The sequence below is a fragment of the Kogia breviceps genome, chromosome 18 (genome assembly GCF_026419965.1).
Source record: "Kogia breviceps isolate mKogBre1 chromosome 18, mKogBre1 haplotype 1, whole genome shotgun sequence".
Taxonomy (NCBI): domain Eukaryota; kingdom Metazoa; phylum Chordata; class Mammalia; order Artiodactyla; family Physeteridae; genus Kogia; species Kogia breviceps.
The window spans coordinates 11,002,567-11,024,480 of NC_081327.1; the positions used below are offsets into that span (position 1 = coordinate 11,002,567).

A 21,914-nucleotide genomic window follows, 5' to 3' on the forward strand; every position below is an offset into this window, starting at 1 on the left:
CCCCGCTTCACTGCCCTCTGGCTCGGTTGGCAGACTCCCTGCTCTCTGCTCCCACCCCGTCGTCCCTCCACCTGCCCCTGCACATCTCTCCACCCTCCCCCACAAGGGCTTCCCTTATCTCTCGCCAGCTGTCTCCACCTTCCCGTCCTCTCTGTCTCTCTCTCCTTGCAGCTCTCTCCTCTTGGCCTTCCTGAATCTCTGCCACCTGTCTCTCCTCCCAGCCTAACCCCCGGGGCCTCCCTGGCTGTCTCTTCTTTCTCTGCAATGTTGGTGTCTGCCTGTATCCCCTCCTCCCCACCAGCCCCCTTCCCCACCCCCACCCTGACTCCGGGCCACACACCCCCACCTCTGGCAAGGTCACCCGGCCCTCTCAGCACAGTCACCACCCCCCCACCCCCGCCTCCTCCCCCGGCCAGGCCCTGCCCCTGGGCTCCGGCCTGGCCACTTTAGGACTCTGCCTGCCCTTGGGCCATTCTGACATTTCCCAGCCCCGCGGCCTCACCCTCCCTCGGACTCTCACCCTGGCCCCTGGTTCTCCCCTCCCCAGCCTGTCAGCTCCCGGTCTCTGCAGCCACCCCTGCACCTTTCCGGCTGTCTCACCAGAAAACCAGCCCCAACAAGCCAGAGCCCCATCCCTCAGGTCTGCCTCCTGTCCTCCTCCCCCCTCCCCCCTCCCTCAGCCCCGCCCCGGTCCCTCCCAGCCCCTGGGGCCCTCCCAGCCTCCCGCAGACCGGCTGGGCTGGGCTGGGCTGGGCTGGGCTGGGCTGGAGAACAACAGTGCGGGAGACACCAGCGCTGCCGGACAGGGCAGAGGGCGGGCCCAAGGCCCCCCGGCGCTGGAGCTGGCCAGAGCCGGACCCAGAGGTAAAGGGGAGGGAGCCGTGCCTGGGGTGGGGACTGTCGGGCGGGCGAGGAGGTGACCCCGGTGATCCTGACTCCTGGTGAGGGGGATGAACTGGGGGGAGAGGGAGGTTGGAATGGCGGAGCCCCTGGTCTCTGGGGTGCGGATGGGGAATAGGTAACCTCCCGGGTTTCTACGAAAGTAGGAGCTGGGCTGAGTGGAGAGAACAGGGTGCTGGGATGAGAGCGGGACAGGGATTCGTAGGTCCCGGAAGACAGGAAAGCCAGGGTCGTTGGTGGGGGCTGGTTTAGGATCTGAGACCACGAGAAGGCTTAGAGGGCTTGGCGGGGACCGGGGGCCGTCCCTGCACCCAAAAGGCCTCTGTGGCTCTTCTGCAGCTCCCACAGCCGCCCTTTCCTGGGCCGGGCCATGCGCTGCCCCAAGTGCCTTCTCTGCCTGTCAGCACTGCTCACACTCCTGGGCCTCAAAGTGTACATCGAGTGGACGTCCGAGCCCCGGCTGGGTAAGGCCTACCCGGGACCCCGCAGCTCCCCACCAGGCCCCACGCCAGCCAGCCCCGAGCCCACCCTGCCGGCTAACCTCTCGGCCCGTCTGGGCCAGACTGATCCGCTGCCCTCGGCTTACTGGAACCAGCAGCAGTGGCGGCTGGGGACCCTGCCCGGTGGGGACAGCACTGAAGCGGGGGGCTGCCGCGCTTGGGGGGCTGCCGCTGCGGCAGAGATCCCCGACTTCGCCTCCTACCCCGAGGACCTCCGCCACTTCCTGCTGTCGGCAGCCTGCCGGAGCTTCCCACGGTGGCTGCCCAGGGGTGGTGGTGGCCAGGTGGCCGGCTGCGAGGATGCTGATGTCCCCTACCTGCTGTTGGCCGTCAAGTCAGAACCAGGGCGCTTTGCAGAACGACAGGCCGTGAGGGAGACGTGGGGCAGGCCGGTTCCCGGGGTCCGGCTGCTCTTCCTGCTGGGGTCCCCGGCGAGCAAGGGGAGGCCTGACCTAGGCTCCTTGGTGGCCTGGGAGAGCCGCCGCTACAGCGACCTGCTGCTCTGGGACTTCCTTGACGTCCCCTTCAACCAGACGCTGAAGGACCTGCTGCTGCTAGCCTGGCTGGGCCGCCACTGCCCCAGCGTGAGCTTCATCCTGCAAGCCCAGGGTGACGCCTTCGTGCACACCCCCGCCCTTCTGGACCACCTGCGGGCCCTGCCGCCCAGCGCAGCCCGTGGCCTCTACCTGGGTGAGGTCTTCACACAGGCCAAGCCCCTCCGGAAGCCTGGAGGACCCTTCTACGTGCCTGGGTCCTTCTTTGAAGGCGGCTACCCAGCCTATGCAAGTGGGGGCGGCTACATCATCGCGGGCCGCTTGGCACCCTGGCTGCTGCGGGCAGCGGCCCGCGTGGCCCCCTTCCCCTTCGACGATGTCTACACCGGCCTGTGCTTCCAAGCCCTGGGCCTGGCCCCCAGGACCCACAAAGGCTTCCTCACGGCCTGGCCGGCAGACCGCACTGCTGACCCCTGTGCTTTCCGTGACCTGCTGCTGGTGCGGCCCCTCGGCCCCCAGGACAGCATCCGGCTCTGGAAACAGCTGCGGGACCCTCAGCTCCAGTGCTGAGACTTGGAGGTGCGGACAGGCGGGGAGGGCAGACCTGGCCTGGGCCTTGGCACCAGCCCCTTGCTCAGCCTCTCTTTCTAGGCCTCGGTGCGAGGAAGGAGGTCCTGGAATGGAGGCTGCCTGAGCCCTCCCTGGGCCTCCCCAAGAGGCGACAGACTGTCTCTGTCTCTCAGTTTTTGAAAAATACGCACTCCCCACTCTGAGGCCTGGAGTCGTCGTCTCTGTCTACAGGGCCTTGAGGTAGTTTACAGAGCAAAGCTCAGCTGCACCCTGACCTTCACACCAGACACTCTCTCCACTCTTACTGGGCAAGGCCGGCTCCGATGGCATCCTGGTCACCTTGCTGGACACCAGCTTTGACCCTTTGACCCGCTCTATAGGAGACAAGAGGCCATCTCTGGAGGACCCCACCCCCATCCTGTTTGCTGAAGCTGACCTTCCAGCTTGCAAAAGTTTCTGGAGAAAGAAGATAGCTCAACAGCCTTGGCCTTATTTATCTCAACTGGAGAAGCAGGGGTGGTCCCAAACCAGTCATGCTGGCCTCTTCTCCCACATCCCAAACTCCAGGAAACGGAAACCACAGGTAGCATGGAGCCAAATGCAGAGACACAGTTTATTCACTACCTGCTGACCACCTCTCACTCTGAGTCAAAGTTCCACAGGCTGACCTGCCACGTCCACCCCGAGCCCTGAGGGGCTTCCAGTCCTGGAGGTGCCCTTGCCCAGCCCCTGGGAGAAGACCCTGTAACTAAAGGCGAAGAAGGGGCTGACCAAGGCCCCACCAATGTAACAGCCTGGAGGAGCAGTATTGCCCTGTACTGCCAAGTATGCTGGAGGGAGCTGTCAGGAGAAGGGGGTAGCATCCTGCCCGTCACCTCTGCCCCTCAGAGGCAGAGTTGAGGTAGGTGGGGATGGGGCAAGTAACCTCACTTCTCGAAGTGATCCAAGGGGTAGTGTTCCCCGTAGGTCTGGAGGTGACGGGCCAAAGACTCCTGCTGCTTGCGGAGCTGGGCAGGCATCTCCTGATACACATCTGAGAAGAGAAGGCTGGGACTGGGCTTCAGCTTCCGCTCGGCCTGCTCAAAGGCCTCCATCACCTGGGGGACAAGCGGCAGTGGGCAGGCAGCCGACCTCTCACCCAGGAACCTGCTTCCTACCTGTGGGATCTTGGCGAGGGGTTAAGCCCCCTGAGCCTCGAGCTCCCACGTGGACAATGGAAATAACCATCGTAATAGTGGTGACAGGCTTCCCTGGTGACGCAGTGGTTAAGAATCCGCCTGCCAATGCGGGGGACACGGGTTCGAGCCCTGGTCTGGGAAGATCCCACACACTGCGGAACAACAAAGCCCGTGCGCCACGACTACTGACTGAGCCTGTGCTCTACAGCCCGCGCACCACAACTACTGAAGCCCGCGCGCGTAGAGCCCGTGCTCCACGACAAAGAGAAGCCACCGCAATGAGAAGCCCACGCACCACAACGAAGACTAGGCCCCGCTCGCTGCAACTAGAGAAAGACCGCACGCAGCAACGGAGACCCAGCGCAGCCAAAAATAATAAATTTAATAAATAAAAAAGAAAAAAAATAGTGGTGACAACTGACGTTCCAAATCCCAGCATCTCCATCCTTAGCAGAACCAGGCACTATACTAAGAGTACGGAATCGACTCAGCCTCTCGGCAGCCCAAGAAGCAGGCAGCTCAGAGGTGAGGAAACGGAGGCACAGAGAAGCGAAGGGACCTGCCCACGATGACGCGGTCGGGGCGGAGCCAGGAAGCATGTGCTGCCCGACACCAGGGTCTGCCCTGCCCACTGGGCCGCGGTGCTTCTGGTGTCGATGGCCAGGGCCGAGGAGGCCGGTGCACAGACCCTGGCGGACACTTACACCCCATCTGGATCAGATGCAAACCCTCAGACAAGCTTCTGAGGTGGGTACCCCAGTATCCCTCTTCAGAGGCGAAGGAGCTGAGGGCAGAACACGGCTGAGGTGCACGTGTCCTGGCATCATGACGCTGGAGGCATCACCAGGGTTAATATCCCCGAGACGGCCAATTCCGTGGCCCCCAACCCGCAGCCTCCCCATCCTTCCGGGGGTCTCCGTGACACACCACCCCGGAACACGACCCCTGGGGTGGCCCCCAGCAGGGGTGGCCCTTCCTCACCTTCCTGCGGGACTGCTTCCTCCAGGCCTTCTCCTGCTCGTCGTCCCACCAGCCGCAGCTCTGCAGGTGGTGCCTCAGCCGGGAGATGGGGTGGTCCTGCTTGTCCCAGTAATTGACCTCGTCCACTGAGCGGTAGGCCGAGCTGTCGTCACTGGTGCTGTGGTGCCCGATCCTACCAGCGGGAGGGGGACCCAGGGTCAGGCTGGCGCCCCTCCGGTGAAGGTCAGGAAGGAAGGGGTGGACTAGGGGAGAAGGGGGGAAATGGAATAAAGGCCAGAAGGGGCTACACGGTACAGGGCAGTGGGGGTCGTACCGCGGGGACGGTGATCAATGTGGGGGAGATGCTGAGGACAGCAGCGGTCGAGGCTGGGGGCCAATGGGGGGCGGCAGGCACCTGTAGGTCATGGCCTCAATGAGGAAGGGCTGGTTCTCCGCCACGGCCCGCCGCCGGGCCTCCTTGGTGGCGTTGTATACAGCAAACACATCATTGCCGTCCACGCGGATGGACAGGATGCCGTATCCGGGGCCTCGAGCCGCTGCAGGGACAGGGAGGCAGGTCAGGCCCCAGGGCTCAGGTGAGACAGGAGCAGGGAGTGGGGAGAGAGGGGAGGAAGGAGCGGGCGCAGGCAGGGCGGGGAGCAGCCACCAGGGCCCGTACCGATGCCGTCCCCGCGGTACTGCTCGGAGGTGGGTGTGGAGATGGCATAGCCGTTGTTCCGGCAGAAGAAGATGATGGGGCACTCGAGGGTGGCGGCGAAGTTGAAGCCGGCGTGGGCGTCCCCCTCGCTGGCCGCGCCCTCTCCGAAGTAACAGATGACGGCCCCGTTGGCATTGGCCCGCTTGGCCGCGTAGGCTGCCCCCACCGCTGCAGGAGCAGAGACAGGCGGCTCCCTGCACTCATACCCCCCCAATCCACACCCTCACACCCCAACCCCTCAGGCTAGCTGTTGCCAGAGCCTCCCCCTCCCCCAGAAGCTGCCCCGCCCACAGTCTCCTCCCCTCAGCTGATGGCAGCTCCATCCCCACAACTGCTCAGGCCACAAACTTCAGCATCTTTGACTCCTGACTTTCTGTCACGCCATGCCTACTGGACCTTCAAAACGGAGCCAGAATCTGACCCCTTCTCCCCACTGCTTAACCTCCCCCTGGTTGTCCCAGCCCCACCTCTGGCCCAAGCAGCCTCCTCCCACCCAAGCTGTTACCCTCAGGGCAGCAGCCGAGCCCAAGCCGGGCACATGGTTCTGCAGTGGACTCCTCCCCTCCCCCAGCTCAGGTCCACTCTGGGTCAAAGTGTCTTTCAAAACTCCACAGCCTGAGACCCCACCTGTGTGTACCCCTCCCTCCACACCTGCCCCACTGGCTCCTCCTGGCAGCGCAGACACATCATCGAGCAGGCACCCGCCTCCAGATCCCGAGTGGCTCCCTCCCTCACCTCCTTCTGGTCTGTACTCTCACCTGGTGACACCTGTCCCCACCTCCCCCCATCAAGAACTGCTCCCTCTCAGCTTTACTTTTCCCTGTGGGCCTCATCACCCCTGACACATACTCCATGTGTTACTGCATCCTGTTTATTATCCGTCTCTCCTACCAGTGTCAGCACCAGGAAGGCTAAGGTTTTTGCTGCCTCTGTTCAATGCACCTAGAATGGCACCCAGCACACAGCATGGACTCCGTACACTGGCCAAATGAGTGACTTAACCGGTCACCCGAAAGGAAGATGAGGGCCAGGCCCCACCTTATGGAAAGCCTACGAAATGGAAATCAGTGAAAATGCTACCTCCTCCCAGAAAGCTGCCCCGTCCGCCTCCCACCTCAGACACAAACCACTCCTGTTCCCAAATAGAACACACCGGGCGAACGTGCCCAGGGCCCTCTGACATGCCAGGCCCTCTCAGCCCTGTACACATCAGTTCACGTGTCTGCCCTGGAGCAGACTGAGCCTTGCCTGAGTGCAGGCTCTACAGGGCGGGGGGCGGGGGCTGTCCACATCCCTGTTTTTGCACTGCGTGGCCGCAGCCCTCCCCCTGGCAGGTCTGCTTCACAAGCAGTCACCTTTAACAGGAGCCACACCAACTGCCCTAAGCACCGTGGGCTTGCGGAGTAAGCTTTAGGGGAGTCACTCGGGACAGAGGCAGGGCAGGGCCGGGGTGGAGAACCCAGGCTCTGGAGCCACATGGTCCACGATCTGAGTGTCTACTCTTCTCGCTACCTGCTGGGTGACCTTTAGTAAGGAAGCTGGCACACGCTCAGTCCCACGCAGCTGGCCGTGCCGGTGAATGGACACAGCGTGGGCACAAGCGTGGGACACTGAGAGTGGGACTGTGCCTGCTCAAACCTGCCGAATGGGGCGAAGACGCCACTAGAGCCCTCCTACGAGGGTCCCAGACAAGAGGGGTCTTGTAAGTCTAGAGCCCAGACCAGCGCTAGGCCCGTGGCGCCACCAGGAAGCCCCGGGAAGGGACGGAGGAGGCTCGGGCCTGAGCAGGGTAACGACGTTAGACTGTGTGTGCGGGCCGGGGCCGGCCGTGCATCCTCACCCTGAGGGATCTGCGTGGCCAGTGGAGAGGAGATGGTGACGAAATGGCGCTCCCTGCAGCCATAGTGGACAGGCATCTGGCGCCCCTTGCCCAGGTCGCTCACGTTGCCGTAGCACTGGGCCATGAACAGTTCCAGGGGGTAGTTCCGGTACATGAGCACACCTGGTGCAGGAGAAGGCAGGGTTACTGTGGTGGGTGGTGTGCGGGACAAGCCAACCCTGTGAGGGCCCCTGGGCCAGGCCCTTCCTGCCCGGGACCTGTTCCGCTGACTGTGCTACAGCAGAGAAGGCGCGTTTGGATGCTTATAGGGACCAGGCGGGTGCAGGAAGCAGGCGGGCAGAGCAGAAAGCACAGGCCTGCCTCAAGACGGAGGCTGCTGTTCAAACCAACTAACCTCTGCCCAGGGAGGCCAGATGGTCCAGTTTTTCAAAAGGAGCAATCCAGCTTGCCTTTTTTTTTGGAGGGGGGGTGGCGCTAGGGGAGAGGAAGGGAAGCTACCTGATTTTTAAGAGTTTCCACTAATTCATCTACTTAAAAAAAAAAATCATCATATGAACCAAAAAAAAAGTATGGGCCGTGCTCACGACCTGTGGACTAGAAAGGAAATATTCAAACCTGCTCATTGCAGTAAAATCCTTTCTTCAAACAAAACCCCGGCAGACGCCCACCTCGTCATCAAAGGCGCCACAAGGCCGCAGCTCTCTGACCCGAGCTTCGCACCCGCTGGCTCGCACAGCTGGTGGGGCTCGCGGGGGTTCCTTGCAGCCGCTCCAGTGGGAGGTGGGCAGGGGCCTCCACTCTGCTGCGAGGGGAACCGACACAGGCTCCAGGGTCTCCAGCACTGAGGACAGCTCAGTGAGCGCTACCGTTCTCAGTGCCCTTGTTCTCCCCACTTCACAGGAGACACAGAGTCACACGGGGAGTAGCTGCCCAGTCAGGACTGGGACAAGAGGGGCTTGCCTTTCCTCCTTGCCCCGCACAGGCGCCCTCGGAAACTGCCTGGATGCAGGGCCTTCCATGACCCTTGGTGCAGGACGGCTCACTCCTGCAGAGGCAGCCGGGGCCCAAACAGCCCCTGTGTGCGGAGCCCAGCAGTGGCCCCTAACTCCAGGACCCTCGCTCCAGGCCCTGCTTGGAGCCCTCCCCAGAGAGATCCCCTCAACAGAAACAGTGGGAAGCACTTAGCAAACATGGCAGGGGCCTGGCTTGTGGCCCAATGCCCAGGCAAATCTAATGATGCGGAACCACGGACAGTATCACAGGGCATCTGTTCCCCTGGAGCATGTGGGGTGGGGAGGTCTGGTGCAGCTCAAACAGTGGATAGTCTGAGAGCAGACTGGAAGGCTGCGCTGGTCCAGGGAGCGCTCTAGGCAGCCTGCCTGGCCAGGCCACATCTCCCCACTGAAGAGCTGTCCCCGGGTGAGAGGCCTTGGTCACGACATCGCCCCCGACTCCGAATGCTTACCCCATGCCAGGCCCTGTGCTGAGGGCTTTATGTCATCTGCCCTGTGAAATCCCTCAACAACCGTCTTGGGAGGGTTCACCGTCTCCCACCTCAGATGAGGAAACTGAGGCAAGGAGCAGTTAAGCAACCTGCCCAAGATCGTGCAGCACCTGAGAGGAAGGGTCAGGTCTGGCTCCCCTGCCGGGCCCCGTACCAACAACTGCTCTGGAAGCCCACCCTCGGCTCCCCGGGCTCACTCCTGCACCCCCAGTCTCTCCTTAACACTCATCCGTTTTCTTCATCCCTAGTCATTGCTCCTTCCATCCTCTCCCTCATTCACTCAGAAGTTAGCCGCTCCCAGGCTGGAACATGCCCGCCCATCTGCTTCGGCTGCGGCTGCGTGAAGGATATGGCACCTGGGAAGAGGCCAGCTCGGCCTGACCTCGCTGCAGGCTCCCAGCAGCCCCACAGAGCAAGGGGTTGCCATCCCATCATACTCTCTATTTCAAAGATGAGAAAACTCAGGCTCAGAGGACGGAAGTGACTTGCCCAAAATCGAACAACTGGTCACCAGCAGGGCATGGAATGGTCAGGAGCACAGGCCCTTAACTACGATACTGCCAGGCCTCCGTGGAGGGGAAGCACCCTTAGGCCTCCCTGGCAAGGTGCCGCTCCCAGAAGAGCACACTGGTAACTAATGTGGGCCTCGCCTTCATAGCAGGAGGGACTGGGCCTGACCTGTCTCGATGGGGACCACAGACCGAGGTCCCTGGCACCTGCTCCACAGGGCCAGGCCACGGGCAGACGTACCTGCCTCCCGGTACTGGCCAAACACCAGGTCCGTGTTGTCCAGGGCTGCTGCACTCCCCACGTGCGTCCCCTCCTCACCATAGTTGGTCATGTAGAAGGATATCCGGCCCTGGGGGTGGAGGAGGGCCCAGAGGGCCAGGTTCAGTTAGACGGGGCAATGACAGAGAAACTTCCAAACACTGACCAACTTCTGATTACTCTGTGATTCCACAGATGCTTCCTGAAGGCCGGCTCTGGGCCAGGCCGCGCGGGCGTTCCTGTCCTCACAGAGGAACCGCCAGGTTGGTTAGAGCCAGGGCGATGGGGCTGCGCGATGGGGGCTGAAGGGGTACCCGGCCCCTGTGGAGGGGCATCAAGGAGCAAGGCCCACGCCCCGAGCAAAGGTAGGGAGGGTGGAGGTTTCCAGGCAGAGATAACAAGAAAGGCCATGAGGTCAGAAGGGCTGGGACATAAAGTGGGAGGGGTGGAGAACGACAGGAGGGAGAGGCAGGGCAGCGCAGGGAATAATGTATCCGGACTTTACCCTGAGGACTACGGAAACCCGCCAACAGTCCTCAGGGGAGAGATGTTTTAAAAATGTCTCTCAGGCTACCTCGGGGGAAGGGATGGAGGAGACAGGAATGAGTGCCAAGAGCCAGGTGGGAGGGGGCGCGGCCTGGCCTGGCGGTGGTGGCGGAGTCTTGAGAAGGAGCGAGCAGTGCAGGGAGCGGCGGCCCCCGCTGGTTTGCTACACCGGTGCCCAGGGCAACCCCCTTCTCCTGAGGCCCCTAATCCCGGAGCCTGGAAGAATATGTTCCCAGCCTCCCTTACAGTCAGAAGTGGCCACAGGACACAAGTTCTAGCCAGAGAATTAAGCGGAAGTCTGCTTTGGCTTTCTTGATAAAAGAGGTCACTGCAGCTGCTGCCACCCCTTCCCTCCAGGTTTGCACACAGCCATGAAGCCTGGACCCGCGGCTGCCATCTTGTGAGCATGAGGCAAGAAGCACAGGGCGAAAGGCAAGTCGCCCATGGTGGTGAAGCAGAAAGGAAGTCTGGGTCCCTGATGGTGATGCTGAGCAGCAGAATGGATTTCTAACTAAACACCTAAGGGCAGAGTGAATGAGGGGGAAGTGGTAGTGAGGGGGCGGCAGGGGACAGGGAATGCCAGTAGGTCTCCAGTTTGGGCAAACGGGTGGACGGCGGTACCCTCACTGAGAAATGGCCTAAGGGCGGAAAAGGAACAGGTCCGGGAGGAAGGTGCTGAGGTCAAGTCTGGACGGGCTGAATTTGGTGAGGGACACCCAGGGTGAGAAGCCAAGCAGATCGGGGGCTAAGAGGTGAAGTCTGGCTGGAGATCCGGGAGCCCTGGCACAGAGACAGAGGTAAGCAGGACTGTATGTAAGGTAAAAATGGAGCCAACCGGGTCAGCAGCTGCAGGACGCCCTGTGCCCAGGCCCCATGTGTTCCGCAGGGGCCTCCTGTCGCAGTGGGGGAACCAGATGAACACCACTTTCTTCCAAGTGGGGAAGCCAACTGAAAGCAATGAGTGGGGAGGATGCCGGGTGCTGAGGGCCTGGCAGGGCTGCCGAGGTTGGTGTGGGGAGGAGCCTGAGAGGGGGCCCCCTGAGGAAACAGGACCTGGGCTAGTGGCAGAGGCCCCTGGTCGCCTACCCGGTATCAGATCCCTCTTCTTTGCTAACAGATCTCATTCCAACACAGACAGCACCTGCCCGGTCTAAAAGACTACTTTCTCAGTCTCCCTTGCAGCTGGGAGTGACCGATGAAACGTGTGATGTTTTTTGGTGGGACTGCCTGGAAAGTTCTATAAATGTGGGTGTGGGGAGATATCTGGGCGGTGCCATGTTTGACCTTCCACCTTCCTTCTACCTCCTGCCTGGAACGAGACATGATGGAGGGGGCTCCAGCAGCCATTTGGTTCATGAGGGGCCTTGGAGGCTGGAGGCCAGTGCTGGGTATCCAATGACACTGTGGTGCCACCATACCAGCCCGACCACCTATTTTCACATTTCTTTCATGGAAGAGAAAAAACCTATTAATCTGTTTAAACTATTGCTTTTTATTTCTGTTGGGATGGGGGGCTGCTGGGATACCCCTAGCTAAGGAAGGCTGAAATCTGATGGCTGAGCTGATCTTACTGAGGGTTCCCTGTGTCAGCCAACGGGCAAGGGGCTTTACATGCCAGGTCTCACAGAATTCCCACCCCCACCTGGTCGGGTGGGGTGAGGTGGGTTCTCTTGTTATTTCTATGTTTTAATACACTAAAGAAACCGAGGCAAAGACAAGAAAAATCACCTGCCTGAAGTCACATTTGTGACTGGACCCACGTCCGTCAGGTTCCAAAGCCCCCATCTGCCTAGCCAACCCTGGGGTCAGGAAGGAGCCCTGGCATGTGAGAGAGGGTGGGAGGGGTGGCCCAGCACTGAGGCCGTGCAGAGGGGAGCAGATGGCCTAGGCCACAGTGAATGGGAGACAGGGTGGACAGGAAGGGCAGGTCTTGATCCTGTGGACGGTAGGAGCCAAGGGATTCTGGGCAGGGTGGAGAACCCACACACAGTGCTCCTGTGAGCAAGAGAGCCAGGGAGCTGGTTGCCCGCCTGACCTGCTCGGAACTGTCCTCAGTGGGCCTTGTGCTTTCAGCCCACAGGGGGGTCCCAGTGGGGTCACCTGGGGGCCTGGTACAAGTGCAGATTCCCAAGCCCATCCCCACTCCTGAGGACGAGCCCGCCCAGCATTCTTCCCACTTTCCTCACAGGAACCCCATGCGCCTGCTCTCAGTCTCCGCAGCCCGGGAGGGACAGACTCCAGGCCTCTGCGCCCTTGGTTCCTGGGGATGGGCACACGGCCCCGGCTTGGCCGCTCAATCACATGGGCTGGCTCAAGGAGGGGTCCGTGACCAAAGCCTGGCCAATAAGCATCAGCTCTGGGCCTTTTGCTGGAACATTAGGGACCAGATATTCTCTTTCCACTGCTAAACAGAAAGGATAATAATTACAAGACTGGTATCCATGACAAATGCCAGTTTCACTGTTCCTAAGGCCATTACGTAGGCCACCATCAATCCTCACAGCAACCCCATAAAGTAGCTAGAGACGAGAAAACTGAAGCACTGAAAGGCTAAGCAACTTTCCCAGGGCCACAAAGCTAGAGAGTAACAGAATGTGGACTCGAACTGCAGTCTTGCTCCAGAGCCCGTACCCTGAACCCTTCCTCTGCCACCTCTCCATGAATCTGGAGCTTCCAGAGACCACTGCAGCTTGAGAATGAAGGAAGCCAAGGCAAAGGAGAGTAGAAAAGATATTAAGAAAGAGAAACAGGTCTGAAAGCATGTTTTGAGCCCCCTGGGTCCAGCTGTGCCTGAAACAGGGCCTTATGGACTTGCAGTTAGTCGAGTCAACCAATTCCCTCTTTGCTGACACCGCTCTGACTGGGTCTCTGCTGGCTGATGCTATAACACTGCTGAGCGTCCCACCGCATCACACCAGACGCGGGCACTCCCGGAAGCACCGAGAACCACCCTGTTTCTCAGGACTGTGAGTGCCTGAGAGGAAGGGCAGTCCAGTCTTCTCCTGCCTGCCCTCTCCCAGCACAGCTAAGCCCCTGGCCCAGTGTACAGTAGGCTTCCCGTGATCTGGTCCACCCTTCTGCCCTTGGGCAGGACCGCCCCACCCTCTTCCTCCAGAGCCCCAGCAGAACCCCAAGAACTCTAAGGACCTCAAGACAAGGATCTCCATTGCACTCCCTCCTCCTTGGGAGCTGTCTTTTGGCCCAAACACAGGCAGGGGGACCTCGGAGAACCCCGTGCCCCTCTCCCTAGCCCGTCCCCACGCACCTGTCTCTGGGACTCATAGAGGATGCGGTCCATGGTGTTGAGCAGCGTCATGGTCTTGTAGAACTTGAGCACCTTCTCCTGGGGCAGCTGCAGATGGAGGCACAGACAGATGTGGGCCAGCGGGGACCAGAGGGGAGGGCAAGGGGCCTGGGCATGGAGGCATGGGGTCGGGGGGGAAGCGGCCTCTCACGTGGGGATCCTCGCTGGGGTTGATGATCTGGCCCTGCCGGTCCATGACGCGGTAGATGGGGATCCCAGAGATGACATTGGGCTGGATGAACTCTAGCTTGTCTATAAACTCCGCTGAGGCCCCTGGGAACTGGGGCTTGTCATCCAGGGACGAGAAGTGCTGTTGCTGCCTCTGGGAATGCTGGGGAGATAAGGCGGGGGAGGAGACACCCATGTCAGGAGCTGCAGAGGTTCTGCAGGCTCAACCCTGCAGCGGCAGGCAGCATGGCCTGGTGATTAAGCCACCACAGCTGCGGTGGACTCTGCGGCCTGATGCACAGGGTCTGAATCCCTGCTCCGCCACCTTCCCAATGTGTCACACATTGGGCAAGTTCCTACAATTGCTTTGTGTCTCAGCTCCTCAGCTGTAAAATTGGGGTGAAAAATCATAATATCTATCACACAGGGTTGCTGTAAAGGTTAAATAATCTAATAAAGTGGCAGGCAGCTCAAGAACCATTAGCTATTATTATCAGGGGCCCAAACTCCTCACCCTGGCAATCAAGGCCTCCCCAGGGCTGACCGCCGCTACCCCGTCCTCTCCATCTCCCACGGCTACCACAGACACACAAACGCCCCTGCACAGCGACCTCCAGTCAGCCAGAAGGGCTCTTTACTGACCCCTCTACCCACAAGGAGGCCACTCAGCTTAGAGCTTATGTCTGTGAGCCCTTAAGAGTCAGCCTGCCAAGTTCAAATCCCTTGCTGAGTGACCATGGGAACGGGACTTCCCCTCTTCAAGTCTCCCCTTTCTCAACCTGTAAAACGGAGAACACCTCATGGAAACATTGTGCGGCTCAAACAAAATCACGTGTATAAAACAGCGAGCAGGGGCTTCCCTGGTGGCGCAGTGGTTGGGGGTCCGCCTGCCGATGCAGGGGACACGGGCTCGTGCCCCAGTCCGGGAGGATCCCACATGCCGCACAGCAGCTGGGCCAGTGAGCCATGGCCGCTGAGCCTGCGTGTCTAGAGCCTGTGCTCTGCAGCAGGAGAGGCCTCAGCAGTGAGAGGTCCACGTACCGCAAAAAAAAAAGCAAAAAAACGGCGAACAGAGTACTTGTACATATAGTAAAGGCTCAAAAAGATGCTGATTATCGTTTCTACCACCACACCTCTTGCTCTCTTCTCTGTACTAGAAGGCCTCTTTCCCCATCACCTGGCAAACTGCTCCACACACTTTACCACCCTCTCCACTCCAGTTCAGGAGCCCAGACTGACTCATTCAACAAATATTTGAGCACCTGCTTCGTTCCATGGCCTGTGCTGGGTTCTGGGGACCTAAGAGAGGCAAGACACCTGTCCCTGCCGCCCAGCAAGGAAAACAGAGCCTCAACAAGTAACGCCGAGCAGATGAGGGTGATGCGTATTCTCCCAGGAGAAGCCATGGGGTGAGAGCAGACTGGAAAGAGGGTAAGGTTCCCCTGAGGAAGTGATATGAGAGCTGGGACCTGAAGGATATTTAGGAGTCAGGTAAAGAGCATTTGAAGCTGGGGTAACAAGACACGCAAAAGCCAAAAAGTGAGCAATGGCATGTCCCTTGTGGAACTGGGAAGGAGTCCCGTGGGAAGCATGACACACACACCCCGCCCCGGCTGAGAGGAGGCCTGTTGGGGAAAGTCCGGGAGAAGCCTACATGTGCACCAGGAGGGGAACCAATTCCATTTCTCAGCACTTGAGCTAGAATGCCTTGAAGTAGTCTCAGCATTGCAACATATAAAGCCTTTGCCGGGTACCAGGCTGAGGTCCGCACGCAGAACCCTCACTGAGTCCTCAGAGCACATCCGTGAGGCAGAGAGTATGTACTGCTTCCCTTCAGATGAGGAAACCCAGGTTCAGGGAGGTAATATAACCTCCCTGCACCAGGCCCCAGTGCTAAAACAAATAAGTCAGGACTGGGCTTCAAACTTGGGCAGGGCTGACATCCAGACCCCTAAACCCAGGCCCCAAACCCCAGCTGCCACTGCTAGCCCACTTTGCACACATCTGCATCTTTACTTTCCACCGGTCGCCAGGTTCCTCCCAGCTCAGTAACTGAGGCTTTACTTCCAATAGGCGCTAAAGAAGAATGTCTGGGCTTGTCATGAGCTGGATCTCACACATGGGTGCTCAAATGTGTTCCCCGCCCTCCCTCCCTTAATTGCAGCAAAGAGGCCGTTCCAGGTTCCAGCAGGGGAATGTGAACGTGTGCATTTACTTGCATTTGTGATTGTGAGGATATAAAGGAAATTATACTCCCAATGGCAGGGCGGGTCCAGGCCTGACGACAGCTCCGTGGCGGCCCAACTCTTGCAGACCATGCTTCAGCCTTCTGAGCGCTCCCGCGGCCGGACCCTTCATCTAGAGGATCCATTCCTCTCACGTGTATCTCCCACACACATCACAAGCTCCGGGGAGGCAAGAAGCATGCCCACATCGGTTTACAGAGCACACACTTCAACAGGCAATTACTGACCGAACGGATGAATGAGCGGTTAAGCTCACTGGCTTAGAATCAGACTGACCTGGGTTCCAATTTCTCAGCTCACTGCACAGCCCTCTGCCAAACACCATGTCTCTAAATCTCCTTATCTGCAAAAAGGCTGCAGAGGGCTGCTGCAAAAAGTTCCTAAGGCACACAAAGGGTTCAGCAAAGGCACGGGACATGTTGCATGCTCAAAAACTGGTAAAAGAGGAAAAAGACCAAAATCTAGGGTCAGGAAATGGGAAAAAGGAACTTGATTGGCACCCTGGGGAGATGGGGAAAGGAGGAGTTGGGGAGAAGGGCTGACTGCATCTCAAGACTGCATTGTAATTCCAGACCGAGGCCCCAGCGGACACTCCAGAGAGAGACTGAGACACAGGGGAGACGCCATCTGGGGAGGGGCTCTAGGACGGGAGGCCAGGGGCCAGGAGGACAGGGTCACGGGGCTCTAAACAAACCCTGGTGTCAGGGCAGGACTGTCTGCCTCCAGAGGCTGGAGAGCTACAGTCAGGGTACCTTGATGCCCCCTGTACCCTGGAGTTGGGCTTTGGCTGTGCCCCCTCTTCCTGGGCCTGTAGAGATGAAGGTGGTACCTACCCCACGGTTACTGTGTTGATTCCTTGAACTACCAAAGGGCTCGGCACAGTGCCTGGACCGGAGGAAGTGCTCCATAATGGGAGTGGGTGGTAAAATGCCTGCAGAGGAAGTATATGTCTCCACCCATTTTTCCTTGTTTTTAGTGGGGGAGTGGGTTTGTCCTGGTGGCAGTGACCTACAATGGCAGAAGCTGCACAGATTTACACAAAGCCTTGAAGCTATGCTCTCTCCTACCACACAGGACACAGACACCTGTTCTGGAAAGCCAAGGTCTGCCCCACAGGTACTGGGGTGGCCCCTCCTCGAGCCACTCCCTACGGGGCCACAGTTAACGGCAGGGACTGGGAGCTGATTGCTGCCTTCGGAGTGTAATTACAGCTCCCGGAGCTTCAGTTTCCTCATGTGTAAACCAAGGGGGGTGTGAGCATCTATCTCACAGATGGTCCTGATTTTTTTTTTTTTACAGTGCTTGTCTTTTTAAAAAAAATTATTTAATTTATTTACTTTTGGCTGCATTTGTTTATTTATTTATTTATTTATTTCATTGCTGCCCGCGGGCTTTCTCTAGTTGCGGCCAACGGGGGCCACTTGTTGCAGTGCACAGGCTTCTCGTTGTGGTGGCTTCTCTTGCTGCGGAGCATGGGCTCTAGACACACAGGCTTCAGTAGTTGTGCCATGAGGGCTCAGTAGTTGTGGCTCGCGGGCTCTAGAGTGCAGGCTCAGTAATTGTGCCAGGGAAGCCCGGTCCTGAGGATTTAAAGAGCCCCTGTGTGTACAGTGCTCAGCCCAGTGCCTGACACATAACAAACGATAAATATGACTAGCTAACAAGTGTACTTGATGACCACAGTGGTCAAACAAGTAATCATTGAACATTTGCTCCAAGTCAGGCCCTGAACTGAGGGCTGGGCACAAAGGGGAGAGACGGATGACAGACACTGAACACACAAGTTATAGTCAGGAGGGGCGATATCAGAGGAGGCAGGATGGCAGAGAGGTTAGTTAACACACAGGCAGGGTAGGATGAGGGCTGGAGAGCCAAGTGGCCTGTGTTTGAATACTGGCTCTGTCCCTTTCCAGCCACGTCACCCTGGGTAGGAGACTGTCTCCCTGAACCCGCGTCCCCTTGTGGAAATAAGAGTTTCTATTTCACTGGCTGGTGGTGAGGCGGGTATAAAGCACCTGCCGTAGCTCGAGGAGAAAGGCTTTCACTAGCTGCATCACATGCAGCAGGAGGAAAAGCTTCCTGGAGAAGGGGGAGCGAAGCCGAGGCCTGAGGGACGAGCAGGGGTGAGCCAGGCAAAGGCTGGGGGGAGAACACGTCAGTCCTTGGGAAGGACAGAGGCTCTGAAGCAAGAGAGATCCTGGCACCCTGGAGACCACCTGGCTGTAGCACGTTAACCACAGCAGTTAACTACGTGCCTCGGCGCCACACCAGGCACCTGCTGTATGGTGGCTGTGTCTCACCGAACTTGCAGGGCACCCAGGTGAAGCAGTCGCCATGACCACACCTCCGTACCACACAGGTGGACAGGTGGCCCCGACGCTCAGAGGGGTTAGGTGACTTGGCCATGACCCAGGGAGATATGAGCAGTGATGTCAGCATATGAAGCCAGGCAGCCTGCCCACTACAGGGAAGCTGGAGAGAAGAGCAGGGTCCAGCCAGGGAAGGCTGTGTGGATGGTGCCAATTAACCGAGTCCTCTGAAGCTAGGACAGCTGAGGCCAGCCGAGCCTGCTCTCTCTCTGGAGTCTGAGGCGCTCTGCCTCAAAGAGTGCAAAGCTGACCTTGGCTTTACTTCCAGCTCAGGAATGTCAGTGACCTAATGAGCAGCCTCCCCTTCCAGGGGGATCCGGTTGGGGAGGCCAGGGATGTGTGGAGATGGCTCAGGCTTTCTCTGGCCTCAGGGACCCAGGGGCTTTAGCAGCACTAAGCTCCCCCAGCCACTGAAGATGGGAAGCATCCTTTCCCTGCATCAGTCAAGGCCACAACATATTCACTGTTCCTGGGGGAAAACAGCAGCCCCCATTTCTTGAGCCCTTACTGAGCACGTGGATATATGTGCAAGTGCTTCCTAAGAACTGTTTCCTTTAACCCCTCACCGTATCTCTCTGAGGGAGGTACTGCTATTGTCCCTGTTTTACACATTGAGACCGGTCATGGGGTCAGGAAAGCTTCTCTGAGGAAGTGAACTCTCAGCCTGACACCTGAAGGACCATATCCCTACAAAGGCCTCCGGGTGGGAGGAGCTCATCCAAGGAAAGGGGAAAATGGCCAGTGGGGCTGAAGGGGCAGTGAAGGGAGGGCATGATGGGGGCTGAGGTTGGCTCTTCCCACCAGCCCCAGGCAGAGGCTGATGATACACACCATGTCTAGACTAAGCAGGATGTTGCAAGAGCTAAACCCAAGCCCTAGCCCTTCTCCTCCTGGCAGCCTGGTACTGTGGAAAGAGACTAGGCTTTGGAGTCTGGAGCTCCAAGTTCACACCTCACCTCTCTGAGCTTCAGTCTCCTCCCCTGTAATAGAAGAAAACTACCAGTACATACCTTGCAGTATGGCAGTATTAAATACAATAATGGTGTCAGTTGGCACTATAAATGATAAAGTGCTTCATTAAGACACTAGCCAAGGACTTGCCTGGTGGCGCAGTGGTTGAGAATCCTCCTGCCAATGCAGGGGACATGGGTTCGAGCCCTGGTCCGGGAAGATCCCACATGCTGTGGAGCAACTAAGCCCATGCACCACAACTACTGAGCCTGTGCTCTAGAGCCTGCGTGTCACAACTACTGAGCCCACGAGCCACAACTACTGAAGCCCGCGTGCCTAGAGCCCTGCTCCGCAACAAGAGAAGCCACCGCAATGAGAAGCCCGTGCACTGCGATAAAGAGCAGCCCCCGCTCCAAGCAATTAGAAAAAGCCCAGCGCAGCCATAAATAAATAAGTAAATTTATTTTAAAACATTAAATGAGAACTTCAATTCCTCTGTCACGCTAAGCCACATTTCAGGTGCTCAGTAGCCACGTGTGGCTAGTGGCTACTGTACTGGACAACACAGATATAGAACACTCCTATCATCACAAAAAGTTCTATTGACCAGATCAGGCTCAAAATCTTTGACTAAATGCTACTATTCCTTGCCTCCCCTCAAAAAAAATTTTTTTTCCTTTTTAAATCTTAAGAAAAAAACAAGTGAAATACTTAAAAGTGGAGAAGAAAAAACAGGGACTCTAAAAATACATACGCAAAACGTAGGGACTCTGAAAGACCTCCTGCTCCCGCCAATCCAACCCGCCAAAAAAAAAAAGGTGGAGAAGTACATGGGAAGGGCAGCAAGGAGACTGAGCCGGGAAGGAAGCAGATTTAATCAGTCATGAATGACCCTTCGCTACTCCAGTCCCAGTCCAGCCCACCCCCACCGCGCAGGCCCAACCTATGGGCTCTAGGGAGCTCAGCTGTGGAGAATCTACTCCAAAAAAATAACTGACCGAGAACAGCCCAAAGGCAGGGAATCTCCCACCTCCATCTTGCTCCAGCAGCCCTTCGCAAGTTACCTGCTTCAACTCCCTTCCTAGGTGTCCCCATACCTCACTCCCAGCCCATCTTCTTGCCCCCGTTTCTCTCCCTAGCTAGAGCTTCTTCCCACAGATTCCATCTTCCCTTCCCAATGGTTTGGGCATGAGATGGTCAGGCCCAACCCCACAAGATTTTTACAAGATTTCCCGCCAAGGCCCTCACCAATCCAGACCCTCCCAAGGTCACCTCCTTTCTTCTCCCCCATCTCCGAGGCCAGTTTCTGTCCCTTCCCTCCACTCTCACTTTCAACAGTGGCCAACATTCCGATTGCACTCGTCATACACCAGGTCCAGTTCTTAGCACTTTACACATTTAACTTACACAACCCTACGATGTGGCCGTTGTTAGCATTTTAAAGAGCGGGAAATTAGGTCCAGAGAGGAGCAGTGCCTTGCCCAAAGCTACAGAGCTGGAAACTGGCAGATGAGGGACATGGCGCCACATCTGAGCCCATCTTCTTAACCACGACTCTCTTATATGCAAAATCTTAGTTCACAGCTTTTCTCAGCCTCTGGCCTCTCTCCTAAATAGTGGCTGCTAATTAGATTTCTGTTGTATGAACTGGCAATTAGCAACATCAACCTAACACTTTTGACAAGAAACAAGGCATTTCTCAAGTGTTTCTAAGAAATGTGGTCTAAGTGCTCTGTCTGGACCTCTCTCCCCCCGCCCCCGCTCCCACTCCCTCATTAATTCAACAAATATTTATTGATCATCTTCTCTGTACAGTCACCAAAACCAACAAGGCATTCCATCAGGGGTCACAGAATCAAACGACTTTTTTACGCAATTCATTTTAAAGTCAGAGTTGGAGAAAAGGGCACCATAAAAGCCCCTGATGGGATACCTGATCTCTCTTTTCTCCTCCTTGAAAGGGGGGTAGTCTTTACCAAGAAGAAAGTCTGTCCCTTACAAAGGCAATTTTCTTCAACCTCTGAGAGAAAAGGTCACACCTCCCCCCACACACCCGTGTCCTCCAAGCGGCCTCCCCTGGGGAAGGGCGGCAACTAATAAACTATCTGGCTCTCTCCAAGTTGTCTCTCTCCGTCAGGGTTACAAAGGAGCTGCCTGGCTTTTCTCCTCCTAAGGAACTGGAAGTTCTTCCCCTGGGTGTCCTCTCCAAGTGGTTCTCCCAGCCCTTGTCCCTTCTGTAACAGCTCTTCCTCCACTCCCTACAGGGACCCCCTCCCCCACTCTGAAGACAGCATAAACATCCCTATACCTCCTTGGAGAAAACTCCCCGGTGTCCCAGGTACTCACTGATCTAGCCAGCCCACGAGCCCCTGGCCGCCGCAGGAGCAGGAGGCCAACCCGGCGCAAGCCTCGACTTGACCCCCAAACGCTCGCCGCGGCAGCCGCCACCGCCATCTTGACTAAAAATCCCTCGCCGATCCGCCCCTCTCCTCGGCGAGCTTGGGGCTGCCCCTTCATAAGCCTGACGCAAATGTCAGCATCACCCTGACAAGAAACCACCTACTACTAGTCCTGCGGTCTCTAGGACACATATGTAGGTGGATAAAACAATCTAGCTTCCCCAAAATTACTGTGACCGCCTCATCGCCGTTGTTCCTGTAACAGGCAAAGAAGAGGGCAACCTGCCCAGAGCCTCAGGGTTTCAGGGCCCGGGGACCTCGGGCAGGACGTGTCAAGGCCTTCCCTCTCCTCTCTTCTGTCCAATGGCTTTCCCGGACTTTCGAGGCAGGAGTGGGAGGGACCAAATTGTTAGTAAACGCGGAGCCACGTGCGGGCGCCGATCCTGGAGAAACCCCCGCCCACCCCACCCCCCAAACAGAGCGGATCGGCGCGTGCGCA

General features: G+C 58.0%; 2 protein-coding genes across 3 annotated transcripts; one reads left to right on the forward strand and one right to left on the reverse strand.

The window, feature by feature from the left end:
- The first annotated feature begins 1,249 nt into the window (after positions 1-1,249).
- On the forward strand, positions 1,250-2,488 carry B3GNT8 (UDP-GlcNAc:betaGal beta-1,3-N-acetylglucosaminyltransferase 8). Its single transcript, XM_059045357.2, has one exon. It carries the CDS (start codon positions 1,271-1,273, stop codon positions 2,462-2,464), a length of 1,194 nt encoding a protein of 397 aa, XP_058901340.1. The 5' UTR covers positions 1,250-1,270; the 3' UTR covers positions 2,465-2,488.
- Positions 2,489-3,048: 560 nt separating this feature from the next.
- On the reverse strand, positions 3,049-21,499 carry BCKDHA (branched chain keto acid dehydrogenase E1 subunit alpha). Of its 2 annotated transcripts, XM_059045353.2 has the most exons (9): positions 21,363-21,499; positions 13,434-13,613; positions 13,244-13,330; positions 9,415-9,523; positions 7,161-7,322; positions 5,282-5,488; positions 5,018-5,159; positions 4,624-4,795; positions 3,049-3,561 (listed from the first exon to the last, which is right to left on the reverse strand). In XM_059045353.2, exons 1-9 carry the CDS (start codon positions 21,468-21,470, stop codon positions 3,391-3,393), a joined length of 1,338 nt encoding a protein of 445 aa, XP_058901336.1. In that variant the 5' UTR covers positions 21,471-21,499; the 3' UTR covers positions 3,049-3,390. The 2 variants fall into 2 exon arrangements, with proteins under 2 accessions (XP_058901336.1, XP_066874782.1); XM_067018681.1 differs by lacking the exon at positions 7,161-7,322.
- Between the last annotated feature and the right edge of the window lie 415 nt (positions 21,500-21,914).